The sequence below is a fragment of the Cnephaeus nilssonii genome (genome assembly GCF_951640355.1).
Source record: "Cnephaeus nilssonii genome assembly, chromosome: 9".
In the NCBI taxonomy this organism is placed as follows: Eukaryota; Metazoa; Chordata; class Mammalia; order Chiroptera; family Vespertilionidae; genus Cnephaeus; species Cnephaeus nilssonii.
In genome coordinates, this window is record NC_137080.1 from 3,839,388 (window position 1) to 3,863,503 (window position 24,116).

Below are 24,116 nucleotides of genomic sequence, written 5' to 3' on the forward strand. Positions count from 1 at the left end.
TCGCGCCCTTCTTATTCGCTCTCTAATTGGGCAAAAGTGATGAGCCCGCCCTTCCGGCTCCTCACTTCCTGCACATTGACGCGTCTCTCCCCGCCCCTCCTCTCTTTCCCGCCCTGCCCCGCGGCGGCGCAGGCGCTGAAGGGCCCGGGTGGGCGGGGGAGGAGGTGGAGCGGTGTCCCCAGCATTCCCTGCGGCATCGCTGGGCCCGGTCCACGCTGCGTTGCCGCTGCCGCTGGTGTGGCCGCCGCTGGGCCTAGGAACCGACGCCAGCTGTCCGCGGTGTAAGTGCAGCCCGAGGTGTGCCCTGCCGCGAAGATGGAGGGGCCGCTGTCCGTGTTCGGGGACCGCAGCACTGGGGAGGCGATCCGCTCCCAGAACGGTAAGGACGGCGAGGCCTCTGCCGGGGGACGCGGAGCGCTCCCCCCGGCCCTCCCCGCTGGGCCGGCGTTACGGCCCTCGTGTTTCCTGCTCCCCCCGAAATAGGGTCGGGGTGGGGTGCGTAGCCTACCCCGCGGGTTCGGGCTCCTGGGCGGGGCGCAGCGTCCGCTTCCCGTTGGGAGGAAGCCCGCGGAGCGCGCCGGTGTTTGAGACCCGCGCCGGGGGGAGTGGCTGGCGGTGGGTCCCCGGGCTCCCCCGCTGCGGACACGCCTGGCGGCCCTCCGGCACCTCTGACCCCTCTGGTTCCGGTTCTGACCGCGAGGAGCAGCTCTCTCCACCTCGAGGCCTCGTGTCGGGACCGGGAACAGAAAAGGCGAGTTCCCACTCGCTCGGTTTACTGGTGAGCGATGGCCGCAGTGTCTTGGACTTGCCCGCTGTGCCCAGCGCTGTCTGCGGGGCCGGGGGCGGGGGCCGGGGGCCCGCCGACGGAGCTCGTTCTTACCCACCATCGCTGCAGCCTCTTGAAGTAAAAGCAGCCCAGGGGCTTTTCGGTGGATGTTGGCACAAGCGATACTAACAATGAGCTTTTTCTCCTAAACATGGCTCCGAATTACAGCGCTTGTTGGGAGCTCCTTTTGAGAGCGCCAACACTTCGAAGTCATGGATGCCTGTCGATCTTTAGTTGATTGATGATGAATCTTGGTCTTGGATGAATTTGCAGTAAAGTCAGAAGAACCTCTGCTTCCCTCTTTTAATTCACAGACATAAAGACTGTTGGTTTTAATAGGGTTTTTTTTTTAAAGAAAAACTTGCTAGTTTTCCTTTTTCTATATGAGGTGACAGAACCCAAATTATGACTAGTAGATTACCTTTTTATTTTAAGTGATGACAGATTTGTGCATTTGGAAATTTCAGAGGCTGTTGGATGCCATTTACTACCTTGAAGCTGAAATTGTCCTTTGAAGTTGTGGGTTTTCCTAATTTTCGTTATTTCATTTCTATAGTTATGGCTGCGGCTTCTATTGCCAATATTGTAAAGAGTTCTCTTGGACCTGTCGGCTTGGATAAAATGTTGGTGGATGATATTGGTGTAAGTACAGCTACATGTTTGCTTCTTTAAATTAATGAGATCTTAAATGATTTGCTATGTAAATTCTTTGTATTGGAAGGGGTAAGGGAGAACGTATGTCATAATGTGGTTGTGTTAATGAGAACATGTCCTGTTTCTGTAGGTGATTTTGTTTTTTTCCCCCCTTCCCTGCCAATTTCTTAGGATATCACCATTACTAATGATGGTGCGACCATCCTGAAGTTATTGGAGGTAGAGCATCCTGCAGCTAAAGTTCTTTGTGAGCTAGCTGACCTGCAAGACAGAGAAGTGGGAGATGGAACTACCTCCGTGGTAGGTAGTCTGGGTAGATGGCTGAAGCCTCGCTTTGCTATGTCAGATTGTCAGAAAGTGAACCGAACTAAGTTAATTTGCTTCTGAGTTAAAAAATAAGTTACTTAAGAGGGGGAAACGATGGGGGGTGGGATTCTGAAAGAAAACTTGAAAAACCTGATGGTTATAGCTAGTTTGTACACTTTCAGTAGAGAAGAAACTTAGATATTTCAATATGGTCCCCTCACAACCTGAGACTTAAATTTCTAAAACCTTCCCTTTATAATTAAAGAAAATATTTCACCAGTTTATAAAAACAAGATACTTTTATATTTTAAATGCTGGCAAGGCAATCTCATGAGTTCAAAATGGGAGTGTGATCAGTATTATAAATTTGGAGAGCATGGAGCACATTGATCTAGAAACAAATAATTTGCTCTAAAGAAACAATGTACTGTGGGGAAATGTTTGCATTTTTAAATTAAACTATAAGCCATGAAAGAATGGTCTCTACCTCTTATAATAAAAATGGTCTTTAAAATTTCCCCCAAAAGAAGCAGAATTTTTGAAGTCGTTTTATTTTTTAAATATATTTTTATTGATTTTAAGAGGAAGGGAGAGAGAGATAGAATCATCAGTGATGAGAAGGAATCATGGATCAGCTGCCTCCTGGACACCCCACACCGGGAATCGAACCCTGACCTGCTTCATAGGTCAACCCTCAACCACTGAGCCATGCTGGCTGGGCTGAAGTCTTTTTAATTAAAAAATATTTTTAGTGTCTTTAAATGATTTTTATAATAAGCCAAATAATAACCTAAAATAGTAAAGGCCATTTGATTAGTCAGACTCTTAGCATCTGTTGGACACTTGATCTGTAAAAATAATGGATGTATAGTCTTTGACTATTGTACTGCAGAACTAATATATCAGCCAGAACATTTTTCTGGCTTTTATTTGGTTTTGGCCATTTGCATATGAAACACTGAGTAGAGTTATATATTTTTCAGGTTTCTGATCATTTACTGCCATCACAATTCTGATTAATATTTGATCATTTTGCTGCTTTTACATACACATTGCACATAGAGTGTTAGACTAATATTACAGCCATGAATGTTTTCTCAACAGGTTATTATTGCAGCAGAACTTCTAAAAAACGCGGATGAACTAGTCAAACAGAAAATTCATCCCACGTCAGTTATTAGTGGCTATCGACTTGCTTGCAAGTAAGATTGTTTGCATTCAGAGAAAATTTTATATTATTTGATAGAATTGCAAACTGTATTTAAATGTTTTCATTAATGACTACATCTTATTTTTTAAAAGTTACATTTTAGCATTTAAGTGATATTTGAAGTAGGGCCGGTATCTCCTCTTCCCATGTGACTACCACATTTTCTCCTAATAGATTTTGGTGGCTATGCTTATGGGATAGATTAAAACTGCCATGATCTGAAGAGGGAGGATTTATTTGTGCCCTCCTCCTATATGAAATGGCGGAACAGAAAATTGGTGCCTGTGACATGTTGACACTACGGTAAAACAGAAGTTTAAATAGTGAATTAATTTGTAATTGTTTTCTCACCCACGCTTTAAACAGGGAAGCAGTGCGTTATATCAGTGAAAACCTAATAATTAACACGGATGAACTTGGAAGAGATTGCCTGACTAATGCTGCTAAAACATCGATGTCATCCAAAATCATTGGGATGTATCCTGTGGTGGTCCAGTGCAGTTTGGGCTTTTTTTAAAGAAGGAACTTGAGTTAGTTTTCATGCCAGGTGGTGCCGTTTTGAAATTGCCTGTTTCCTCTCCTGCTGTTTAGGGGAGAGGTAATGTAAAGTGTAAAAGTAGTATGAATTGCAGGTAGCGGTAATTGCTGCTTGTTTTCTTGATGAGATTGCAAAAGGACCCTTCATTTCCATGTTTACCTGTTCTCCATTCCAAGTCTCTTGTTCTCCTTAACTATCGCCTTAGAGATGGTGATTTCTTCGCTAGTATGGTGGTAGATGCCGTACTTGCTATTAAATACACAGATGGAAGAGGCCAGCCTCGCTATCCAATCAATTCCATTAATATTCTGAAAGCCCACGGGAGGAGCCAGATGGAGAGTGTGCTCATCAATGGCTATGCCCTCAACTGCGTGGTGGGGTCTCAGGGTAAGGCTCGGGATTTGGTCACATAACCAGAGGACTAGAGGTTAAAATTCGCTTTGTGTGGACTGCTTACTATTCATCTTCAGATGAACTATCCAAGCTGTGCACTTACTGTTCTTTAAGGAATTGTACATCACATTGTCAGTTTCTCTTTAGTAACTTAAGCATGTAACGTAGGAAAAATGCAAGTTAGAAGAAAGTACGTGTATTTAATGCCATAAAAATGTGTGATGTTAAACATAAAATTGAAATTTGTGTTTACATATGACATACTTTAACCTCACGCTTTATGGCTAGGTGTATAAAATGTAGTGTTATTAATAGTTACTGTGAAAGAACCTAATATTATGTTCAATTATAGGCATGCCCAAGAGAATAGTTAATGCAAAAATTGCTTGCCTTGACTTCAGCCTGCAGAAAACAAAAATGAAGCTTGGTGTGCAGGTGCTAATTACAGACCCTGAGAACCTGGACCAGATTAGACAGAGGTATGCTGACAGATGTTCAAAGTAACTGCATAACATCTTTCCTCCTTCCTGCATAACAGTGTCCTTCCGTCTAAGGCGACTCCCTCCCTCTACAGTAAATGTTCCAGATTCTGTTGCATTCTGCCTTAGAGTGTTGCTTCATTTATAGTTCTTTCTCATCTGCATCTTCAACCACAAATTCTACTGTTTATTCCTTTCCAGGTTTCACTTGTAGCTCACACAATTTGCTCTAGTTCCTCCCTCTCTGTTCCCCTCTTTACAGCCAGGCGTCTCAAGAGTGGTTTACACAAAAACTGTTCCTGGCACTTTCTTTCTCATGCCTTTTACAGCTTTGTTCTCCGGTGGAGAACCACTTGCTCAGCTCACTGGTGACTGATATTCACTAGACAGACATGTTCAACCTTCACTTGACCTTGATCGAGCCTTTGACTACTTTCTTGAGACGCTTGGAGTGTGGAGTGGCTCTGTGATACTGCCTCATCTGTATTCCTGTGCCCAGACGGCTACTGCCTCCCTGTTCTCTCCAGGATAACGCCTCGTTCCGTGACCTCCGTTATTATGTGGGAGACTCCCACATCTAGTTCTCTGAGCCCCCAACACACATGTATTTGCCTAGTTGAATATTTTTTTAAACAACTTGTGATGATACACCCCAAATCTACTCTTGATTATTTTGATGATGGGAGCCCCTCAGGCAGAAAGCTAGAAAGAATCTTTACCTCTTTTTCTTTTTTTGAACCTAATAACTTCTCTCATACTTTTTCACTTAAGACCTTGATTTTCATCTTCAAATCAAATCTCAAATTCATCTATTTTCCGTTTGCATTCTCTTACTCAGACTGTTGCAGAAGCGCACACTGGTCACGTGGAGGTCACGGTCATCCCTCCCAGGCTGCTTCCCCGTGGCAGCCAGGTCCCTGTCATCACTTCAAGACCAGCGCCTTTTTAATACCTCACATGTTCCTCACATTGCAGGCTAGCCACACAGGGACTAGGATGCCCAACTCCTTCCACGGGACCTAGAATGCTTCTCCCTCTGCCTACTTGTTTTAATTTTTTTAAATATTCTTTTGATTTTGGAGAAGGGAGAGAGAGAAACATCAATGATGAGAGAGAATCATCAATCACCTCCCTCCTGCACGCACCTTACTGGGGATGGAGCCCACAACCTGGTCATGTGCCCTTCACCAGAATCGAACCTGGGACCCCTCAGTCTGTAGGCTGCTGCTCTATCCACTGAGCCAGACCAGCTAGGACTGTTTTAATTTCTTACTTGCTCTTTAAGTGGTCAGTCTCTCAAAGAAGCTTCTCTTTATCCCTCAATCTAAATTACACTCTACTGTGCCTTTCTATGCCTGTCTCCCTGGGGCTTAGCACAGTTTCTCTGTTTGTATGACTTAGATTGTAAGTTCTGAAGGTAGAGACTGAATAATTTCCTTGGCTTTGTAGCCTCCCGTGTTTAGTAGTTTCTGGCATGCGGTATTTGTTCAGTATATACAAAGAGGTTTATTTTGAGGTTAATATTTAATTCATTTCATTTTAAGAATTCTTTCAATTATCTTATCCACTATCTTTGAATGGTAAGTGAGGTGGCTTCATTTGCCTACATAATGACTCTTTCCCAGAGCTTGTGCTTTCCATACATGTCTGTCTGCCTCCTGGAAGCATCACCTACATAACCAGGGACTTCAAGCTCATGTTGTTGAAAACAACTCCACTCTCTTATCTTGCCTGCACCCTGTTAGTATTTGTCTTACTCCAGGAGCCGGTGGCTAAACCTGTTACCCTAAGCTATAAACTTTACTCTCTCTTCCAGTCATCTACATCTCCAGTGATTGCCTCTTTGCCTCAGTACGGTTTCCACTTTGACGTCAGGGGACCCTTTTGAAAACAGATTTGATGATGCTATTCCTAATTTTAAAAGATGAAGCCGTCCAGACCCTTTAACCACCCCTACAGGGTTCTTCACTTTCTGGTCCTACCTGCAATTTCAACTCTGGAACCCTCGACTCCAGACCTTCAAGCTTTTCTTGTCCCATCTGCCAGGATGGATTTCTGTCTCCCGTGTGCTTGTGTTCTCCGTATTGTACTTGTGGTAGCATTGGCCACGAAATGTGGTTGACAGCCTGCCAGATCATTGAAAGCTGGGACATTTTCCTTTCTAATCACATTTCTTGGTTAGATATTCAAATTGGGGGGCTGAGTGGAATTTTTAATGCCTGGAACTTTTATGTAAATTGGACTGATTTAAATTCTGGTCTTAAAAGGGAAAGAGTAGGTAATAAAACTTAATCTGCAGTTATTTTGTGAAAAATACTTATGGAACTTAAAGCTTTGTTACATGAAAAGCACAGAAGGTAACTTTGGCTTACTAAGCAAATACTTTATCTGTAGAGAATCAGACATCAGCAAGGAACGAATCCAGAAGATCCTGGCAACGGGAGCCAACGTTATCCTCACCACCGGTGGAATTGACGACATGTGTCTGAAGTATTTTGTGGAAGCTGGCGCAATGGCAGTCAGAAGAGTTTTAAAGAAGGACCTCAAGCGCATTGCGAAAGCTGCTGGAGGTATGTCTCCCGCCAGCTCTCAGGTGTGACGTCCCATGTTCCTGTACGTGACTGTCTCTTTACACGGGGGTGCCAGTATTAAGCAGCTTTAAAAACAACCCTTTTTCCTTTTACTCCTCCCTGTAATGCTTAGTACTAGAAATATGTTTATAGAGCCATTTTTCATATAATTGGAAAAGTTGCTTAATTTATTGAATTTCTTAACCTCAAAATGACAGTCCATGTCTGGTGCCTAAGTGTAAACCTTAAACTTGCATTTATGCATCGCTTTTTCATGTTTCTGAATCTAAGACAGAGTATGAAAGTGTTCATGGGCGAATAGTGTTTATATATCTTTGTAATTACTTCATAGCAATTGTTGTGTCAAGCCTGGCCAATCTGGAAGGTGAGGAAACCTTTGAGGCGTCAATGCTGGGGCAAGCAGAAGAAGTGGTACAGGAGAGAATTTGTGATGATGAACTGATCCTGGTCAAAAAGTAAGAGCTACTTTGTAAATTTTAAAACTACATAGATTTTTATTAATGGGTAAAAACAGACCCCTTCCCATTTATTTGCTGCTATAGTCTTTTCAATGGTATGAGCAGTTATACGCATGGGATAAAATAACATTAGACCATTGTCAATTGAGATGGAGTAACCATTTCATCTCTTCTGCATGCATGGTCTAGACATATGTCCTTATGTAAGCAGGATTTAATCACAGTGCTTAAAATAAATGTCTGTGCAGACTTTTTATCCAAGTGTTGATTTAAGAATTTCCCTTTTTTCAATAGCACTAAGGCTCGCACATCTGCGTCAATTATCTTACGTGGGGCCAATGACTACATGTGTGATGAGATGGAGCGCTCTTTACACGATGCTATTTGTGTGGTGAAGAGAGTTTTGGAGTCAAAGTCTGTGGTCCCAGGTGGGGGTGCTGTGGAAGCGGCCCTTTCCATATACCTGGAGAACTACGCAACCAGCATGGTAAGAGCAGCCAGGGAGAGCGTCCCCAGCATTGTTAGTACCCCTCACGTGAAACTGAAACCTTAGCGGCCGCTGCGTCTTTTGCTTTTCTTCCTTTTCTGAGGCTACCTCGTTGTCTTTCTTCCAGGGGTCTCGGGAACAGCTTGCTATTGCAGAATTTGCACGATCTCTTCTCGTTATTCCTAACACACTTGCAGTCAATGCTGCCCAAGACTCCACTGATCTGGTTGCAAAGTTAAGAGCTTTTCATAATGAGGCTCAAGTTAACCCAGAACGCAAGAATCTAAAATGGTAAGTATACGATTTCCCTGTCTTTTTCATTGTCATCTGTATATCCGATGTACCAGTTGTGTTTTCTGGTGGTTTTATTAGCTTTGATGTGTCTGAGGTTGTACTAACCTCTCCTTGCCTCCCTGGGTACTCCCTTTACCTACAGGATGATCCGCTAGAGGAACGCAGGATATTATTTTAGGGCAATCCATACCCATCTTTACGCAACCCCTTTATAATACAGTGATGGTGTTTACAGCTTTACTACCATCTAGTGCCTTTCTTCAATTCTTTTGTGCTCATTTTTGTTAATTCATAAAGAACTGCTTAAGTATTAAAGGGATAGGATGGGTATATGTTAAGAAGTCATTTAATCGATTTTATTTCTTTCTAAATTGCAGGATTGGTCTTGATCTGGTTAACGGTAAACCTCGAGACAACAAACAAGCAGGGGTGTTTGAACCAACTGTAGTTAAAGTTAAAAGTTTGAAGTTTGCAACAGAAGCTGCAATTACCATTCTTAGAATTGATGATCTTATTAAATTGCATCCAGAAAGCAAAGATGACAAGCATGGAGGGTATGAAGATGCTCTTCACTCAGGAGCCCTTGATGACTGATCTGATTTATTTATAACACTGTACGATGCATTGTCTTGTACCTTGCATATTACACATTAAAAGTACCCACTGTCAAGCCCTGGGTTCTTGTGAAGTGGAAAATGGCTCCCACCCTCACATTGGTCCTGATTTCATATATTAGTAGAAAGAAATGAGGTTCAAGTTTAGTTCAGCAGGTTCACCCTCTCTGAACACACATTGCTATCCCCATCCCACCCCCAATGCATAGGGCAGCAACACCTCGATGCCCACCCTTTCGCTCCATTGTGTGTAACAGGGTAACAAGAATCCGACAGCCGGATGCCCCGAGGGGGTGGCCCAGGGCTATCGCCCCTCCTTGAATGTTGACCTACAGGGAGAGAAGACTTGTCATTCTGTAGATAGAGGGCTAAAATCCTAAACTAGTACCTTTTCCCTCTTAATGTTATACCAGTAAGCTGCCCTCTTTGACTTATGCCCTTATGATATCTATCCTAGCTTGCCTGTTCCTTCGTTTAAAATTTTTTGGGGGCCCTGTTATGTTTGAAGTAAACTAATGAAGTCTAGGGTTTTGCCTTGGGAAGCAACAGGGTAAATGAACCTGCAGTCCCACCAGTGACTACCAGATGGCCAATACCTGGGACTTGATCTAACTCTGCTCCGTGTGTTTTGCTGTTTGCAATCTTAAACTGCATTGTGAATGTTCATTTGCAAGCTCTCAGGAAGGGCTGCTTAAGTTTACCTTCTCTGGGTTCAATCCAAGTTCCTTAGTTATTGCAACTGAGATGGCTGCAAAGGCTTCATTGATTTCAAACACGTCCACATCCTCCAGTGACCAGCCTGCTTTTGCAACCTAAAGGGAAGATGAACGGGAGAGGTCTAAAAACTCGGGTGGCACCATTCTTCATTGTACATTAAAAAGGATATATATGACCCTTCATGGGTGAGACCCCTTACATGGGCTGATCCCCCGCCTAATGTAGTCACCAATAATACCAAACACCTTGGTGGGGACGGGGAGGATATATATGATACTGAAGGATCTCAGAAAACTCATTTGGGGCTGCAACATCAGCCTAGTGACTTAAGGATAAAACAGCCCTTGGAAATTCTAAACTATCTTAAGTTTTGAACCGGTAACATCTGTCATGTGTAGGAGAGGGGACACAGCATCCGTTCCCCTTGATCCAAATGTTCTGGGCTGCCCTTTGTGTAGGGAAAATGGGCAAGGGAATGAATGGGCTCATTTAAGGCTAATTGGAAGACTTTCATAAAAGGGAAACAACAAACGAAACCTGATGGGAATAACCATGAAAGTAAAGCTCAATCTTGGCTGTTTGGAGTGGGAAGGATCTGGGCAAGTGAAGAAGGCAGACCTCAATATGCAATTGCAGGTCAGTGGTCTAGTCCTTCAGAGGTACAGTAACAGCAGAGGACGGGTGACGTTCAGAAGTAAACTCACAGCTTGCTTTATGGCTGGAATGGGCCCTGTCCCCATAATGGAAGGCTCCACACCCGCTTGTGCCCAGGAAACGATCTCTGCTAGAGGTGTCAGCCCACGGCTCTCCGCCTCCGACCTCCTCATAAGAACCACAGCTGCAGCTCCATCATTCATTCCTGCAAAACACCACTGTCTTCATCTCCACGTAACGCTGACTGACTTCAGTTGTGTTCCCGTTTACTTTCTCTGACAGCTGAAGACGTGAGTTAAATTATGAACACATCTTGGCAAAAGCCGTTTGCCGTATTTCAGACTTCACAGCGTACTTTGAAATGTAAGTTAGGCAATAAGACATAATCACAAATCATTCCAATGGGAAAGTGGAAAGATTAAAACAGTGGGGGAGGGAAGGATAATGAAAAGAAATGGAAGAAATAGCCATAACCTCACGGGAGAATACAACAGATTCTGCTTTTGGAAAAGTACAAAGACACTAGATAAACTGGGGTTCCTTAAGTTAGGATATTGGTAAAGTAAATTCATTCATTCAGTATATATAGAGTAAGCTTCTAATCAAGTATGGAAAAACCAATGACCAAATATACAAAACTACATTTTCCCCTAAAGCAGCTAAAACAAGGTTTTAGAATAACATGTATAAATAGATAATGAAATAAAAGAAAAAAAGGTATTAACCTGGTAAGATTACCAGAAGATGGGATTCCCCAACTGTCCTTCAGAAAATCTAACCTGGCCCTGGCCGGGTAGCTCAGTTGATTAGAAAAGTGGTCGCCAACCGGTGGTCCACGGACCACTGGTGGTCCGTGACGTCTGAAAGGTTGGCAACCACTGGGTTAGAGCATCATCCCAATACACCAAGGTTTTGGGTTTGATTCCCGGTCAGGGCACATATAAGAAGCAACCGGTGAATGCATCAATAAGTGGAACAACATGTCTTCCTCTCTAAAATCAAGTAAAAATTTACCCTAACCTGAAGCATTAGCTGGAGTCACGGTTCCTGTTCCATCTGTAAGGAAGTAAGGCTTTAGTTTAGACAGGGCTTCTATGTTGCTCCCATGGCGAGGAAACTCATCTGTTTTAACTTCAATAAGACCTGAAAAGGAAAATAAATTTCCTGAGGTTAGGTCAGAGATGGCAGCATGCTATGAATGGTGGGTTCCTCAGACCTGACTCATGACGATTCATATTTGAAGATAAGGTTTATTTAAAAGGAACTTTCATTCCAGTAGGAAAAGTATGCACGCTAATAAAAATTATTGTATGTTAAGACATTTTATGGACACTATAGTCATGAGGCATTTTGAGGCACAGGACTTGGCTGCTTACAGAGGACTAGATCCGGGAGTGTGAAAGCCAACCTCACTATGGCTGGACATAAGGGGTGTTAGTTCATTGCTAAGAGAATTTGACAGAAGCACTGGATCTGTATATATAAAAGCCTAAGCGACCATTATGACCAGTCACTATGACACACATTGACCACCAGGAGAAAGACGCTCAACGCAGGAGCTCCCCCTGGTGGTCAGTGTGCTCCCACAACAAACCTCCTGCGGCCCCTCCCCCTGGCCAGCCTACCTCCCACGTCCCCTTCCCCCTGGCCTGCTGGCCAACCTCCCAGGGTTCCTCCCCACAGCTGGCTGGCCCCCCGATAGGCTTCGATCTACAACCAGGCAGAGGGACCCCACCCGTGCACGAATTCATGCACCGGGCTGGGCCTCTAATATTAAATAAAAGCAAAGGGACCCATAGAGATCCACCCAAGAAATATGAGCCGCACACAGAAGCAACAGGAAGTAATGGATGTTCACTTCTGAGGCGATTAGCCTGTAACAGGTCAGCTGTGGCCTCACAACCTGTCAATGCTCTAGTTTCTCCTGAAACTGGCCCTACCGACCTAGCAGTGTGGACACTGGGACCAAGTGTCTGAATGCTGGCACAGCTTCCCATGTTTCCTCACCCCATAAACGTTGCCCCACCACCCCAAGCTTAGTCAGAGGCATCCAGGGGACACCTTTTAGCCTGAAAGGCTTGGCTAGGACACAATTTATACACAAGTCCTATATATTATACTTTTGGATATTATTCTTATAAAGAGCTGTGTTGATGTTTAAATCATTATGATTCATGTACCCACCTTTTCTTTTTAAAATATTTTTACTGATTTCAGGGAGAAAAGGAAAAGGAGAGACAGAAACATCAATGATGAGAGAATCATTGACTGGCTGCCTCCTGCACACCCCACACTGGGGATTGAGCCCGAAACCTGGGTATGTGACCTGACCAGGAATTGAACTGTGACCTCCTGGTTCATAGGTCGACGCTCAGCCACTGGGCCAAGCCGGCCAGGCCTGAACCCACCTTTTCTAGAAGGCACAGACACTGGTACAATCTCTTTGTCAAAGTGGCCAGCTTTCTGTGCGCTCTCCGTCCTGTTCTGGGACAGAACTGCCAACTTGTCCTGATCTTCTCTATTCACTTGCCATTGTTTGGCTACATTTTCAGCTGTGAAAAAAACAGACAAAGCAAAATGTAAACAGTTACAGGAACTCGTTTTTGGTAGCTCAAGCTTTTCATATTTAAACAAGCACTGAGCGTCCAGCACCAGCAGGCTCGCTGGCAGGCTCAGGGGCAGTGATCTATTGGGAATCTCGCCTCCCACTGGCAATGAATATGAAATTCTCACAGGGACTCAAGAAGCCATTTTCTGGAGAAACCAAGATAGTGGCATAGGTAAACACCTACACTGCTGCCTCGCACAACAATTTCAAAACTGCAACTGGAAGACAGAGCGGACATCGTCCAGAACCACCGGGAAGCTGGCTGAGTGGAAATTCTACAACTAGAAGGAAAGATAAAAGGACACTGAGACCCAGAGGAGCTGCTTCGGACAGAGGTGCGGAGACCCACGCGCGGAAAGGGCGGGCAACTGAATACGCAGCTGGCTTACTCGCAGCGTGTGGAGAGGGCGGGCAGCAAGCGCGCGGCTAGCTTTCTCGTTCAGGAGGGAAACAAAACCTCCCAACTGCACTGAAATCCAGTTCCGGGTGAGACTTTGGGTACCAGACTCATTCGGGGAGAAACTGGACTGTCTAGCAGTGGGCGAAACTCGAGGGCAGCCTTCTCTCAGAGCTGCGTGCAGCCATTGCTGCGGGACACTGAGACACAGGGGCCTCGTAGGGCGGGGCTGATGGGAAACAAAGGCTGTCTGCTCAGCCCTGAGACTCCACCCCATCCAAGCTGAGCACAGAAGCTGTCCCAGTGGAGATACTGCTGATCCTCACAGACAATTGGCCTGGAGGTCAACTCCCCCCAGTGATACCAACAACAATCTAGGCTTAACTACAAGACTGCACACACAGCCCACAAAGGGGCACACCAAGAGTGTCCACCTCAGGTAACCGGGGAGGCTGAGCCACTGGGCCCTAGAGGACACCTAGCACACAAAGCCACTCCATCAACTTAGGGAAGCAGCCAAAATGCAGAGACAAAGAGGCAGGTCATGCCGAAACCAGTTTGGCTCAGTGGATAGAGCGTTGGCCTGAGGACTCAAGGGTCCCAGGTTCGATTCCGGTCAAGGGCATGTACCTTGGTTGCGGGCACATCCCCAGTTGGGGGTGTGCAAGAGGCAGCTGATCGATGTTTCTCTCTCATCGATGTTTCTAACTCTCTATCCCTCTCTCTTCCTCTCTGTAAAAAATCAATAAAAAAAATATATTTAAAAAAAAAAAAAAAAAGAGGCAGGTCACAAATGAAGGAAATGGAGGAAAGTAAACGACTGGATATAGAGTTCAAAACCACGGTTATAAGGCTTTTCAAGAATTTCCTAGAAAAAGGCCGATAAATTTAACGAGACCCTCGAGGATTTGAAAAAGGATCAACTAGAAATTAAGCATACACTGACTGAAATAAAAAATATTATACAGAGACCTAAAAGCAGACTAGAGGATTGCATATACCAAGTCAAAGATTTGGAATACAAAGAAGCAAAAAACACTCAACCGGAAAAGCAAAAAGAAAAAAGAATAAAAAAAGTTGAAGATAGTGTAAGAAGCCTCTGGGACAACTTCAAGCGTACCAACATCAGAATTATGGGGGTCCCAGAAGAAGAGAGAGAGCAAGATACTGAAAACCTATTTGAAGAAATAGTGACAGAAAACTTCCCCCACCTGGTGAAAGAAATAGACTTACAAGTCCAGGAAGCGCACAGAACTCCAAACAAAAGGAATCCAAAGAGGACCACACCAAGACACATCATAATTAAAATGCCAAGAGCAAAAGACAAAGAGAGAATCTTACAAGCAGCAAGAGAAAAACAGTTAGTTACCTACAAGGGAGTACCCATACGATTGTCAGCTGATTTCTCAACAGAAACTATGCAGGCCAGACGGGAGTGGCAAGAAATATTCAAAGTGATGAATAGCAAGAACCTACAACCAAGATTACTCTACCCAGCAAAGCTATCATTCAGAATTGAAGGTCAGATAAAGAGCTTCACAGATAAGGAAAAGCTAAAGGAGTTCATCACCACCAAATATGCAAATTGACCGCACCTTCGCTACGCCCAAACCACAGTATTACATGAAATGCCGAAAGGTATTCTTTAAGAAGAGGAGGAAGAAGAAAAAGATAAAGATAAAAATTATGAACAACAAATACGTATCTATCAACAAGTGAATCTAAAAACCAAGGGAATAAAAAATCTGATGAACAGTATTAACTGGTGAATATAATAGAATCAGGCGCACAGAAAGGGAGTGGACTGACAATTCTTGGGGGAAAAGGGAAGTGGGCGTGCGGGAAGAGACTGGACAAAAAGCGTACACCAATGGATGAGGACAGTGGTGGGGAGGTAAGGGCAGAGGGTGGGGTAGGAACCTGGTGGAGGGGAGCTATGGGGGGGAAAAAGAGGAACATTTGTAATAATCTGAACAATAAAGATATATTCAATTAAAAAAAAAGAAGCCATTTTCTTTCTTTGCTTCCTTCTCTCTTTTCCTTTTTATATAATTTTAAACTTTCAGAAATTTCCTTTATGCAGATTTCCTAATTGCCTACTTTGTCCCAATTGTTTTATCGTTCTCTTTCTGAACCATTTGAAAGTTCTAGATATCCTGCTCCTTTATCCCTAAATTTTAATTTCAGTGTATATTTTCCCACAAACAAGGCCATTTTCTTACATAACCACAGCTTTCAAAATTAGAAAATATAACATCAATACAATACTATTACCTAATTCTTGGTCCATATTCCAGTTTCACTTGTCCCAATTATGTCTTTTTTAAAAAAAATAATTAGCTACCTCCTGCATGCCCCCTACTCTGGATCGAGCCCCCAACAGGGGCATGTGTCCTAACCAGGAATCGAACCATCAACCTTTTGGTGCATGGAATAATGCCCAACCAACTGAGCCACACCGGCCTGGGCCCAGTGATGTTCTTTATAGCTAATTTATTTGTTCAGTCCAGGATCCAATCAGGATCATGCACTGCATTTCACTGTCAATTTCTTCAATTTCTTTTTATTTGGAAGAGTTCTTCAGATTACCTGTGTTTCTTAACCTTGATGTTTTAGAAGAGCAGGGGCCAGTTCTTTTGTCAAATGTCCCAATTTGGACTTAACGTGGCTCACTTACGATATATGGCCTCCTGAGGAAAGCCCCTGAGGAGTTCCTGATTCCATGCTTTTTAACCTTTCTACAGTCAACGTTCTCCCCTACCCCTGCCTTACCTGTAATGCCCATGTGGTAGTTGTGAAATGCATCTGTAAGCCCGTCGTGGAGAATACTGTCAGTCAGTGGTGTTTCCCCAAGCCTGACTCCTGTCCTCAAGTGAACCAGGTGAGGAGCCTGAAAACAAGAAAGACCAATGCATTCAGGCTTGGCTATCACTAGTCCTCTGCTCAGGACACCACTCTTAACTACTCAGGAACCTCGAAGTCCTCATCTAGGCCCCCTGTGACCCTTCTCCCCAATTCTGGCCTAGCCTCCTCCTTACCCCGGGTTCAGGGCCCCAAAACTCCTGGAATCAGCAAACCGCTCCACCCTGTCTACTCCTGGGAGCCTGTTACTTTCCTACCTACCCATTTCCACTTCCCATCAAACCTCTCTCTTCCGTGTCCTATTTCCTTAAGAACCTCATTCATTCTTTCCAGAGGCAGCTAGCTCTCTGTTAAATGAAGAGCTCACCCAAGAGTTTAACTGATGTGAACAATGTTACTCCTTCTGATGGAGGCATAAGGCATAATGCCCACAGTGATAAGAAGTAGGTTGCCTAATTAACTGAACGGGAGGGTTTCTGGGAGGGGCCCCCTTTAACTCTCACCAACTCAATAGCAGCTATCCTACCTTATAATAGACAAATATGCAAATTGACCGCACCTTCGCTATGCCCAAAACCACGCCCACCAACCAATCAGGATGAGTATGCAAATTACCCCAACAAAGATTGTGGCTAATTTGCATATCAAGACAGCATAGAAAGAAGCCAAGAGATGCTGAAGGGAGCAAAGCTGTGGAGAAGCAAGCAAGCCGGGGGGAGGAGAAGGGAGGAGCAGAGGCGGGGCCGGGGGAGAAGGAAGGAGAGCGGGGCGGGCTGGCAGAGAAGGCGGGCCGGGGGACAAGGGAGGAGCGGAGGCAGGGCTGGGGGAGAAGGAAGGAGAGCGGGGCAGGCTGGTGGGCGGGCGGGCGGAGAAGGCGGGCCGGGGGACAAGGGAGGAGCGGAGGCGGGGCGGGGTAGAGTGCAGCAGAAACCCTATTGCAGGATAACGGGAACGCTAGTACTAGAATAGAAGGGCTTGGGAGTCAGATCTATATTTGAATCCTGGCTCTGGACCTCAGGTTACTTACCTGTAAATTAACAATGACACCATCTACCCTCTAGGGCTGCTGTGACTGCCTGTATAAAAGCACCTCATATAGTACTACACAGGTTACTACTAGGGTCCCATCATAATCACTCTGATCGTATTTGCTACCTTAGGCCTGCCTCCTCCTCCAGGGCCTCAGCAATGGCTGTGCTGAACAGACGCTCTGCCTAGGGCACGGGTGGGGAGCATCCAGGCGGCAGACCATATAAGGCCTCCACAACCATTTGGTCTGGCCCTGCCAAGGCATTAGAGGTGAGTTAATTAAATGTTTGACCAAATATAGTAGGCTAATTTTTTTTTGTTTGTTAATCCACAGCTGAGGATATTTTTTCCATGGATTTCTTAGAAAGTGGAAGAGAGTGGAAGGAAGGGGAAGAGATAGAGAGAGAAACAAAGATCTGAGAAAGACACACTGATTGGATACCTCCTGCAGGGGGATGGAGCCCAGAGGTACATGCCCTTGACTCTAATGGAACCTGGGACCCTCAAGTCTGAGGGCCGATGCTAATTCCACTGAGCCAAACCAGCTGGTGCATAATTTTGTATGGCCCCCAAATGATGTTATAAATACCCAAATGGCCCTTGGCAGAAAAAAAAGGTTCCCCACCCCTGGCCTAGGATCCTCAGATCATCCACTGACCTGCCTGTCGGAAGCAGGGGTATAGTTTTCCCTTTTTCATTGCCAGTTTGAGGGTGAAACAAACCTGGTGAAACAAATCCCACCTAGCAAGCTCATTAGAGAAGGGTGCTGCTCAGCAGTCCTCTTTTCTGTTTCCTAGCTCCCAAAGGTGAACAAAATTGGCCCCTGGGTTCCTCTTTGTCACATGCAGGAAGGTAAGGGGCAACATTGACTTTTCCTCACAATGAGAAAGAAATTGAAGACCAAGGATACCAACAACTAATATAGGTTTAATTCAGAAAATACTGTGTGTTTCGTTAATATTTTAGGAAAACCCTTCTATTCTAATCACACTGGTTGACAAGCTTTTTCTTCAACCCCAATTTTCCATCTAATTTGAAAAATAATTAACTTTCAGGTTGGGATCAAGGTTGAATCAATTTTTTGTTTATTTGTTTACTGTTTGGTTCCAGCTCTGATAATGAATCGATTTACCCTGCCGGGGCATGGACATGGGTTTATTGGCGAGAGGTCTGTGACAGCCATTTCTCCGGAGCCTTACCTTGCTCATATTTTCCATGCCTCCTGCAACCACAATGCTGGAGTCTCCTAACTGGATTGACTGGGCTGCAAGGCACACAGCTTTGAGGCCTGAACCACAAATCATTTGGCAGGTCCATGCTGGAACAGAGTAGGGGATCCCTGCTCCCACACTGGCTTGTCGAACCGGATTCTGCCCACAACCTGGAAGAAGGGAACCAGAGGCCTCTCAGCAATCAAAGAGAAAGATATCATACTTGAGGGAGGCACTATGCAAAATCTCGAGATTGCAAGTGGGTGTCCTGCCTGCCAAGGCAAGCTCTACCAGAGGCAAAAAGGCCCGCCCTAGCCGGTTTGGCTCAGTGGATGGAGCTCCGGCCTGTGGACTGAAGGGTCCCGGTTTTGATTCCAGTCAAGGGCACATGCCTTGGTTGTGGGCTCAATCCCCAGTGGGGGGCATGCAGGAGGCAGCTGAACAATGATTCTCTCTCATCATTGATGTTTCCTTCTCTCTCTCCCTCTCCCTTCCTCTCTGAAATCAATTTTAAAAATTATTTAAAAAAAAAAAAAGACTACGTACACGCTACATCTGTCAGAGTCTAGCCCTGAAATACTATTATCTTGTGCCGTTCTACAGATACCATGGATATAAGCTTTCTTCTCCAAAAGTCATTAGTACCCTTAGAAGGCAATGTCTTCTTGACCTTTTGATAGGGCTTGAGTAAGCACACACTGGCCTATAAAGACAGGGCAGAACATGGGCACTGGTTCTGTGCTTCTGTGATCATGGCTAAGCCCAAGGGAAGAAAAGAGGGTTACACAGGGACATCTCTGATAAGAAGCACTTCTTTCCATAATATTCACCACTCTCGGTTAACTGGTTATGTAACGAGCTATGTACAACATGAGTACTGACAAATTCAACTGTGGGGAGTTCCTTCAGGAAATGGGAAGAAATATATCACACACTTACTTTAATCAAAGTATTAGAGAAGGGGATGGAGTCACTGTATCAAGGTCAGTGTTTATACAGTGGTCACTCTATTGCAAATTACTGATATACTCACACCTAGCAACTTTGCTTGGTGAGTTTGTTGGGGGAAAAAAACTAGCAAATGGGTCATTGATAAAATGTAGAGATTATATTCATCAGTGTTATTAATCTGGGGTTAGCTGGATGTGAAGAGTAGATGCAGGAAAAATGTTAAATACACAGTATTAAAATATTTTCTAGCCGAAACCGGTTTGGCTCAGTGGATAGAGCTTCGGCCTGCGGACTGAAAGGTCCCAGGTTCGATTCCGGTCAAGGGCATGTACCTTGGTTGCGGGCACATCCCCAGTGGGGGGGGGGGGGGTGCAGGAGGCAGCTGATCGATGTTTCTCTCTCATCGTTGTTTCTAACTCTCTATTCCTCTCTGTAAAAAAATCAATAAAATATATTTTAAAAAAACATATATTTTCTAAATTAAACTCATAAGACACTAGTCAATAAAGAAGGCTATTATTTAAGATGAGAGGCCCAGTGCACGAATTCATGCGTGGGTGGGGGTCCCTCGGCCTGGCTAGCAATTGAGGCTTTTAAGGGGGGCCAGCCAGCTGGGGGGAGGGACCGCGGGAGGTTGGCCTGCTGACGGGGGGGGGGGGGGGGGGGGGGGGTGGTGGTAGTGGTTGGGGCCATAGGAGATTGGCTGTGGGAGTGCACTGACCACCAGGGGCAGCTCCTGCATTGAGCATCTGTCCCCTGGTGGTCAGTGCGTGTCTTGCGGCTGGTCGACCAGTCATTCCGGTCATTCTGATCATTTGGTCTTAAAGGTCACTTAGGCTTATATATATAGATTCCTGCTTTTTTCTATATATACTAGAGGCCCAGTGCATGAAATTTGTGCATGGGGGGGGGGGGGAAGGGGAGTATTCCTCAGCCCAGCCTGCACCCTCTCCTATCTGGGTCCCTTCAGGGGATATCCAACTACCGGTTTAGGCCCCATCAGCAGTCAGATATCCTTCTCACAATCCTGGACTGCTGGCTCCTAACTACTCGCCTGCCTGCCTGCCCCTAACTGCTTCTGCCTGCCAGCCTGATCGTGCCCTAACTGCTCCCCTGCCGCCTCGATCGCCCCCAACTGCCCTCCCCTGCTGGCCTGGTAGCCCGCAACTGCCCTCCCCTGCTGGCCTGGTCCCCCCCCAACTGCCCTCCCATGCAGGCCTGGTCGCCCCCAACTGCCCTCCCCAGCTGGCCTGGTCGCCCCCAACTACCCTCCCCTGCAGGCCTGGTCGCCCCCAACTGCCCTCCCCTGCCGGCCATCTTGTGGTGGCTATCTGTGGCAGCCATCTTGTGACGACATGGGGCGGCCATCTTGTGATGACGCGAGGGCCACCTAAGGCTTTTATTAATATAGATATATTTATTGATTTCAGAGAGGAAGGGAGAGGGAGGAAACGAGAGATAGAAACATCAATGATTAGAGAGAATCACTGATCAGCCAGCTCCTGCACATCCTCCAATGGGGATCGAGCCTTCAACCAGGGCATGTGCCTTTGACCAGAATCGAACCCGGGACCCTTCAGTCTGCAGGCTGGCGCTCTATCCACTGAGCCAAACCAGCTAGGGATAAGATTCCTGCTTTTTAAGCAACATGAATTACATATGCATTTAAGTAAATAACTTCTTTATAAGTTTCTTATGTATTTATTTATAATCCTTGTCTTCAGGTACTTACGAGTTAAGAAATGAGTGTTAACATAAGTAACAGTCTACCATTTAGCAGAAAATGAGCTCCATGAGAATGATGATTTATATCTTATGTAAACATTTTTTTTTTCTAGCTGAGAGAGAACCGCAGGTGCTCAGTAAATATGTGATGTGATTGTGGACAGTACCTAGGCTTAGGGAGGACAGGTGTGGGGGAAGAGCCAGCTCGTCTTCAAACTGGATCCTGGTAAGTTACTTAACCTCGCAAAATCTCACGTGCTCATTTGTGAAATGGAGATACTATGACCCAATAGCCTTACTGAGAGAACAACTGAGGGGTGAAAGGAAAGCACTAACCACAGTGCCTTAAAGGCCCAGCACCAAGCAGGCCTGCAATAAACATCGCTCTATTTTCATTATAATGTGTGGAGATGCTGTAGAGGTGCGATGTGGAAAAGAGAAGGAGAAACCAGCCTGGCAGGCGTCACTCCATGCACCAAGAGGTTGCTGGTTCAAGTCTGGTCAGGGCACACACCCAAGCTGAGGGCTGGATCCCCAGCAGCGGGGCGTGCCGGAGGCAGCTGACTGATCTTTCTCATCAATGTTTCTATCTCTCTATCCTTCTCCCTTCCTCGCTCTCTAAAATCAATTAAAAACACATTTAATTTAAAAAAGAGAAATAGAAAAACCAGTAATTGAGTACCCTACAGTAGCTGAGTAAGTCTAAGTCGTGAGGGTGGGAAGGAAGAAGGGGAGAGTGCCGGAAGGTAGGCAGTGTGAGGCAGGACTCAGATATTTAAAGCCTTGCATTCATGAGAAGTCAGTGTGCTTCGATCTGAAGGCCCATAGGGACAAGGGGAGAAAGGAGAACTGGGACGAGAAACTACAAAACTACAAAGTAAATACACAGAAAAATGGATCAGGTCTAAGAAGGGGTAAGGACAAAAGTTGGTTGTTGGTGAGCATTACCAATGATCAGTATGAAGAACTGGAGTTTATACCCAGCATGAGACTAGTTATAATTACTCCCCAGGCACTGGCAGGGATTGCTGGGTGGGAACCAGGAGAATGGAGCACTCTGGTGACTTACCTGTGCCCATCCCAGGGGTGACTCACCCTGCCTGTGAATCTTCCCAGCTCAGAAGGGAGATCATGGGGGCGAGGACCTTACCTGCCTTGCTGGACCCCTATCCCCAGCACCTAGCACAGTGCGGTGCACAAGAGGAATTGGATACCTTCTTACTGAATGTGTGACACTTTAGGGAAATACGGAGGGTCGTGCATCCTCTCCCACGTGCCAGGCTGGCCCTGCTTCTTCAGAATGAAAGGGCAGGGGAGGGGGAGGTCTAGGCTCCTGCAGGGCTCAGGACAAATATGTGCAGGATGCTGAGAGGCCAGAAGCTATTCCTGGGACTTGGCAGAGGGGAGGGGCGACGGAGGCCAGAACAAAAGTCTGTGTGGGGGTGGGGTGGTTGATGGACTGCTTCTATAAACAGGACCCTCTTTGAGCGTCACCGAGGAGGTACCTGCTGCCAAAACGTGTCCAAATACGACCTCTGACACCTCTTCGGGGGCCACGGCGGCCCGCTTCAGGGCTTCCTTGATGACAGTTGAGCCCAGGTCATGGACAGGCACGGTGGACAAGGCACCATTGAAGGAGCCTAGGACAGAAGGAAGGCGAGGGGAGTGAAGGGGCCGCCCACGGTGGGGGGCTGGCGGCCCCGGCTCTGCCCTGCACAGGCGCCCACCGCCTTCCTCTGGGCACAGGGCGGGGCGCGTGGGGCTCGCGGCCGCCGGGACCCGGGCAGGCGTCTCGCGGGGCGGGGGGCGGGGGGTGCACCCGCGGGACGCCTGCTGGTCCATTCTCAGGTCAAAGGGGAGGGCCACACTCCCCAACAAGAGGCCGGCCCCCCCGCGCGTCCAAGGGCTTCGGAGACTCCACAGCACTAAGGGGGCGAGGGCGGTGGGCATCGCCCCTCGGACCCCAGCAAGACCCCTGCCCGCCCCGGCTCCGACCACCCAGCGGCCCCGCCCCTGAGGCCACTGGGATGAGGCGGCCAATCAGGAGCTCGCGAGAGAGCGCCTCTTCCTGCCAGCCAATGGGAGGGTCGGACGGCGCAGTGGCTCTACCTGGACAGCCAATCAGAGCAGGCGGAAGGGACTCATCCGCCCCAGGCTGAGGGGGCGGGTCTGCCGGGCAAGTGTGAGGCTCCTTGTTCCGAGGGTCCCGGGCGCCCCAGGGGTCCCCGCGGCCCGCCGGGCCCACGTCTCCGACGCCGCGCCGGGCCTGCCCGCCACTCACCTATGGCGGTCCGCGCCGCCGAGACGATGACCACGGGGTCCGAGCCGGCACTCATCCTGCCGCAGGACCACTCCACGCGCAGCTGTGGACCCGACGCTCCGGCGAGCGAGGAAAAGCCCTGTCCGGCCGCCGCCGAATCACACTGTGGGCGGGACCGCAAGAAGCCCCGCCCCCGCAGGCGCCGTGCGCAAGCGCGAGGTTGGGCAGCCGGGGAGGGACCGCTGATCGGGACGCACACTGCCCACCACGCGTCAGACTTTACCTGGAGGTCTTAGTGTAGCGTTTCCTTCCTTTTTAAAAATATGAAACAAATCTTTTAATTTTTCAAGTGTTTTATTTTTTGTTGTTGCAGCTTTTATTTTCTCATTTGGCTGTAACTTGGAGATCTTTCTATGTTGATGTCTATGTTGTGATCTCATTGTTATTTCTGAAGGGAGACATAACGGATATTCTGTAGGTACACTCCAGTGTAGCCATACTTCTTATCAGTGGCCAACATCAGTCCTGACTTGTCCCTGCACCTGCCATACTGACTTTTAAATATTTTGAAGACTTATTTCTAGTTCTTTCTTTTTTTATAAATATTTTTATTGGTTTCAGAGAGGAAGGAAGAGGGAGAGAGAGATAGAAACATCAATGATGAGAATCATTGAGCAGCTGCCTCCGGCATGCACCCCACTGGGGACCGAGCCTACAACCCAGGCATGTGCCCTTGACCAGAATGGAACCCGGGACCCTGCAGTCCGCAGGCTGACGCTCTATCCACTGAGCCAAACCGGTTAGGGCTAATTTTTCAAGTGTTTTAAACAAACAAGTTTATACTTAAGCCAG

The 24,116-nt window shown here is 46.5% G+C and overlaps 2 protein-coding genes across 2 annotated transcripts; one reads left to right on the plus strand and one right to left on the minus strand.

Annotated features, from left to right (window-relative positions):
- The first annotated feature begins 178 nt into the window (after nt 1-178).
- On the plus strand, nt 179-8,906 carry TCP1 (t-complex 1). Its single transcript, XM_079780896.1, has 12 exons — nt 179-379; nt 1,383-1,468; nt 1,652-1,780; nt 2,891-2,988; nt 3,363-3,473; nt 3,740-3,921; nt 4,280-4,406; nt 6,801-6,976; nt 7,329-7,452; nt 7,750-7,942; nt 8,070-8,233; nt 8,614-8,906. Exons 1-12 carry the CDS (start codon nt 316-318, stop codon nt 8,828-8,830), a joined length of 1,671 nt encoding a protein of 556 aa, XP_079637022.1. The 5' UTR covers nt 179-315; the 3' UTR covers nt 8,831-8,906.
- On the minus strand, nt 8,818-23,417 carry ACAT2 (acetyl-CoA acetyltransferase 2). Its single transcript, XM_079780897.1, has 9 exons — nt 23,286-23,417; nt 22,510-22,644; nt 18,317-18,498; nt 15,999-16,116; nt 12,630-12,773; nt 11,242-11,364; nt 10,272-10,426; nt 9,552-9,662; nt 8,818-9,179 (listed from the first exon to the last, which is right to left on the minus strand). The coding sequence occupies exons 1-9, from the start codon at nt 23,338-23,340 to the stop codon at nt 9,009-9,011; spliced, it is 1,194 nt and encodes a 397-aa protein (XP_079637023.1). The 5' UTR covers nt 23,341-23,417; the 3' UTR covers nt 8,818-9,008.
- Nucleotides 23,418-24,116: the final 699 nt, after the last annotated feature.

Coding starts and splice junctions, on each gene's coding strand:
- TCP1 (XM_079780896.1), top strand. CDS start 316: ATGGAGGGGCCGCTGTCCGTGTTCGGGGACCGCAGCACTGGGGAGGCG. Junction 6,977..7,328: donor CATTGCGAAAGCTGCTGGAG/GTATGTCTCCCG, acceptor ATTACTTCATAG/CAATTGTTGTGTCAAGCCTG. Junction 7,453..7,749: donor GAACTGATCCTGGTCAAAAA/GTAAGAGCTACT, acceptor TTTTTTCAATAG/CACTAAGGCTCGCACATCTG.
- ACAT2 (XM_079780897.1), bottom strand. CDS start 23,340: ATGAGTGCCGGCTCGGACCCCGTGGTCATCGTCTCGGCGGCGCGGACC. Junction 10,427..11,241: donor GACTCCAGCTAATGCTTCAG/GTTAGGGTAAAT, acceptor GGTGTTTTGCAG/GAATGAATGATGGAGCTGCA. Junction 9,663..10,271: donor TTCCAGCCATAAAGCAAGCT/GTGAGTTTACTT, acceptor TCTTCCCTTTAG/GTTGCAAAAGCAGGCTGGTC.